Source organism: Triticum dicoccoides, chromosome 7B (genome assembly GCF_002162155.2).
Source record: "Triticum dicoccoides isolate Atlit2015 ecotype Zavitan chromosome 7B, WEW_v2.0, whole genome shotgun sequence".
In the NCBI taxonomy this organism is placed as follows: domain Eukaryota; kingdom Viridiplantae; phylum Streptophyta; class Magnoliopsida; order Poales; family Poaceae; genus Triticum; species Triticum dicoccoides.
The window spans coordinates 755402760-755406529 of NC_041393.1; the positions used below are offsets into that span (position 1 = coordinate 755402760).

Genomic DNA, 3770 nt, shown 5'->3' on the forward strand with positions numbered 1-3770 from the left:
CTTTTTTCTTAGGTATTCCTTTTGTTGTTGCCATTTTTGGGTTTTTTGGGTATTCATTTTTAGTTTACTTTTTTTCCTGCAATTTTTATTTACTTTTTGGTATAAAAAAAGTTCGTTGAAACCTATTAAAATGAGATCTAGTTTCGAACACCTCGATGGGAGAAATCTGACAATGAAAATGGTTCGGTATTTGGACACATAGTTTAAGAGATAAAATCTTTGAATGAATGAATCATGGAAGAAAAAAACTGCTAGATTGCGAGAAGGTGTAGAGTGACCTTGCAGGGTAGCCTTTAACTAGCAATCTCGTAGGGGCACGATTGAAAACATAGGTCATTGCGAACCTTGCTCATATTGGGCCGATTTCGGTCCCAGCCCGCAGGCTATCTTTCTTTTTTCTTGCCCATATTGGGCTGAGATGGGAATTAAAGCGGCCTTTTGTTTTTCCGAGGCAATTATACTGGTGCCTTTCTGAGAAAATTTCCGGAGGACACCTCCGCGTCTCGTCTGTTCCCATTCTGCCCCTGTCCTCTCCGCCGCTCCGCTCCTCGCCGAAGAAACCCTACGCGCTCGTCGCCACCGTCCTCGCCTCCACCTGCACCCGGGATGTACGCCGACAGGGTCTCCGGACGGAAGCGCTCCGTCAGGGACCGCCTCGGCTCGGGAGGCGGCGGTGGAGGCTCTCGCCCGCGGTCTGACTCAGCGAAAAGGTGCGCTCGCTCGCTCGAAGGCTTTCCAATCGTTGCTCGTTTAGCTGTTTCTGTGCTGCTTGATGTTGCGCGCTCGTAATCCCTGGTTTGGATCGGGTAACCGAGTCGAGATGGCTCGGAAATGTTGCTTAGGGCGCTGAAATCGGGGAGTTCGTGGCACTGGTAGCTTGATGCTTGATTAACGGAGCTTAGTACCCTCTTCGTTGTAAGACGATCTGGTTAGGGGTATCGTATATGTCATTCGTAGTGTAGCTACTAACGTACATGGGATCATCAGATCAGTAGCTACGGAGTACAGTTGTTTTTGTTGGCTGTGTCTGTGTGATTAATCAGACATAGAGGAAATGCGCGACATTTGCTTGATCTGAAATGTGGTCATCAGCGGCCTTTTGGCATTTCATTGATCTGAAATACTTCTTAAAGCAATTGGGCAGGGTGACATTATGCAAAGGCGCACCAGCATTGCATGATATGGAACGAACAATGTTGTCACTGATGGTGAATCTTATTGCAGCAAGGCTGGTCATTTAGATACCAGTTGGCATTTCAGCTTCAAGAAACTCTTGAATGAGTGCATTGTTTTCACCTGATCTCTTAAATGCAAATTGTTGCTGCTATTAGTCTGCTTATTTGCTGTACATCTTCCATATTGTGCATTTTACAGGTTTCGCCAAGTTGATGGGACTTGGAGGCGTGAGCTCTACAAGGATTCTGTAGGAGCCCAAAGTTCATGTAAGGAATACTGCCTGAATTATTTTGAGCATGCCCTTCTTTCTATTCCCCTTGAAGATTTACCGTCACCTTGATTCTTCTGCTGTGTGTGGTTAAGCTGTACCTGCTTCCAGAAATCTTCAAGCAATCCAAAAATCACATATTAAGCAAAGCACTGTGGATGTGAAGAAATCATCAGTTCCAGATCTTCGTGAAAAGTTATCTGGAGGCCAGCGCCCTCAACTCAGTAGTACAGTTCAGATCCCAAAACCTGCAGCTGATATTGCTAATAGTGCTAAACCTGTTCAAAAGAGACAGATCCCTGCTGCTGCTGCTGTTGCTGCCCGTCCTGTCACTGAACAAGTAAATGCACCAGCTGCACCAAAGCAATCCCATGAAAAGGTAGGAGAGTTCTCTGGAATCTTCTTACAAACTCTTATTCTGATGAGCTATCACATTTTGTTTGTTGTTCTAGTCTAGTGGTTGTTGACATGTTAAGTTCTACTTTACTTAGCGTTTAGTGCTGTGAATGCAATGGAATTGTTTCTGCCTGAACATATAATATGCACAACCTTTAATTTGAACTCTGATCCTTGTGTAGTATACTATTCTTATATATGTTAATCCCTTACTTCTTTAGGATGTTTGCCTGTTTTGATCCAAAAGTTTTGCCTGCCTAGTTTCATAGCACTGTACAGTTATTCTTGTCTAGATGCTTGTTGGTTACATGAGAGATTTCATAATTAGGTATTCTCAATTCTTTATTTGGAACCTGCAGGCTGATGCCTCACTTGACAGATTGCTGAAGTCTCTTGATCTGGAGAAGTATTCCATTAATTTCCAGGCTGAAGAGGCATGTTTGATTTATGTGACAATTTCAAACTGTGGATGTGCTACTACATTTGTTGATGTATATTCAATTTTCAGGTTGATATGAAAGCATTGGTTCACATGAATGAGGAAGATATGAAGTCATTAGGAATTCCAATGGTACTACACGAACTTAATTTGCTACACTGTTTTATCGCACAGCCTTTAGAAGCTTGTTCCTTTTCCCCAAAATGTATTTAAACTATGTTGCTACAATAAGAAATCTTTCGCCCTGAGTAATGTAAGACTAAACTTGTATAGCAGGTATATGCCGATCTATCCTGGATGTTGATTGACATAGCCGTCAAAGTAAAATTGTAGCAATTGAGTGATTTAATGCACCAGCCATGCCTTTCTTTTGCTTTTGCTTGGCGCGCATGTGTTGTGTTACTATGGTGTGTCTCTCTATCTGATTTTTGTCGTGTTGGGTTTGCATCCAATCAGCTCAGTTATTAAATGTATATTAGCATAGGTTGGGTAAAAGGAAGTAAACTGGTTAAGTAATTAGTACCTCAAGCTACATTCAGCTTCTATATCAGATTTAGCATATTACAAAGCGGCTCACTGTCCACATAAAGGTTCAGCAAACTGCCATTACCAGTATGCAATACCATGTAACACATCTAAAAACCACAATCCATTTATTATTGTTCAGCTTTCTTTTTGCTTTTGGTCTGCTTGTAAAGATTTTTGCCTAAAGCTTAACCTCTGCCTTTACCAGTATACTTACTCTAAATGGATTATATCTTTTCCCAAGATGTTCCATCCATATTAATTTGGTAACTCGATTATGCTCACAGGGCCCTCGGAAGAAGATACTATCAGCACTGGCTTCGAAGAGAAAGAAGTCCTCAAGATCATTACCGCCTACTAGCTGAATGCATCTTAAGCCATGGTTAGTTAGACGACTTGTCATCCTGCTGAGTAACTTAGGGCGGGCCAGATTCCTACCTACCTAGACTATGTATAAATATAGAACTCCATGATCGCGGGATGGTGTTGTAATGCAAGATAACTAACAGTTCATGGGAGAGCTGCTCCATCTGTTACCTAGAATATTTGGATGCTAGTTTACCATGCCTTTTGGGATTATTTCCCGTGTACAACAGATCGAGTTGTTGCCTATTACTATTAGTCTTGATAGTGGAGTTAGGGCGATGAACATCGCCATGTTGTCCATGCTAACTGGCTTGGAGGATCTGGGTGTTGCATATGTTTTTTTTTTTTTTTGGTTTCTCCTGTTTTGCGAATGGGTGTTGCGTGTACTGTGGTGAACTCTGCCTGATGTTGTGAAGGTGTACCATCGTCTTTGGAACTTTGTTTTTCATTTCTTTTAACATGTCGGTTTATGCTCTTGCCTGCGTTGTGGACTGGGCTGCTAAATGGTCAGCTCGCTCAACCGGCGTGCGGGGACCAAAATTATCTATCGATATTGGCTTTTTACTTTTTTTGATGATTGATTTTATCTTCCTGACCATG

At 42.1% G+C, this 3770-nt stretch overlaps 1 protein-coding gene across 1 annotated transcript; it reads left to right on the forward strand.

Annotated features, from left to right (window-relative positions):
- Nucleotides 1–489: 489 nt before the first annotated feature.
- Nucleotides 490–3516, forward strand: LOC119340926 (ankyrin repeat and SAM domain-containing protein 6-like). Its single transcript, XM_037612823.1, has 6 exons — nt 490–710; nt 1375–1442; nt 1540–1823; nt 2200–2274; nt 2349–2411; nt 3092–3516. The coding sequence occupies exons 1-6, from the start codon at nt 607–609 to the stop codon at nt 3167–3169; spliced, it is 672 nt and encodes a 223-aa protein (XP_037468720.1). The 5' UTR covers nt 490–606; the 3' UTR covers nt 3170–3516.
- The last annotated feature ends 254 nt before the right edge of the window (nt 3517–3770 follow it).

Excerpts from the sequence above, each read along its gene's own strand:
- LOC119340926 (XM_037612823.1), top strand. The coding sequence starts at position 607 with ATGTACGCCGACAGGGTCTCCGGACGGAAGCGCTCCGTCAGGGACCGC. Across the intron at positions 1,443-1,539 it reads TGTAGGAGCCCAAAGTTCAT|CTGTACCTGCTTCCAGAAAT; the intron begins GTAAGGAATACT and ends TGTGTGGTTAAG. Across the intron at positions 2,275-2,348 it reads TTAATTTCCAGGCTGAAGAG|GTTGATATGAAAGCATTGGT; the intron begins GCATGTTTGATT and ends TTCAATTTTCAG.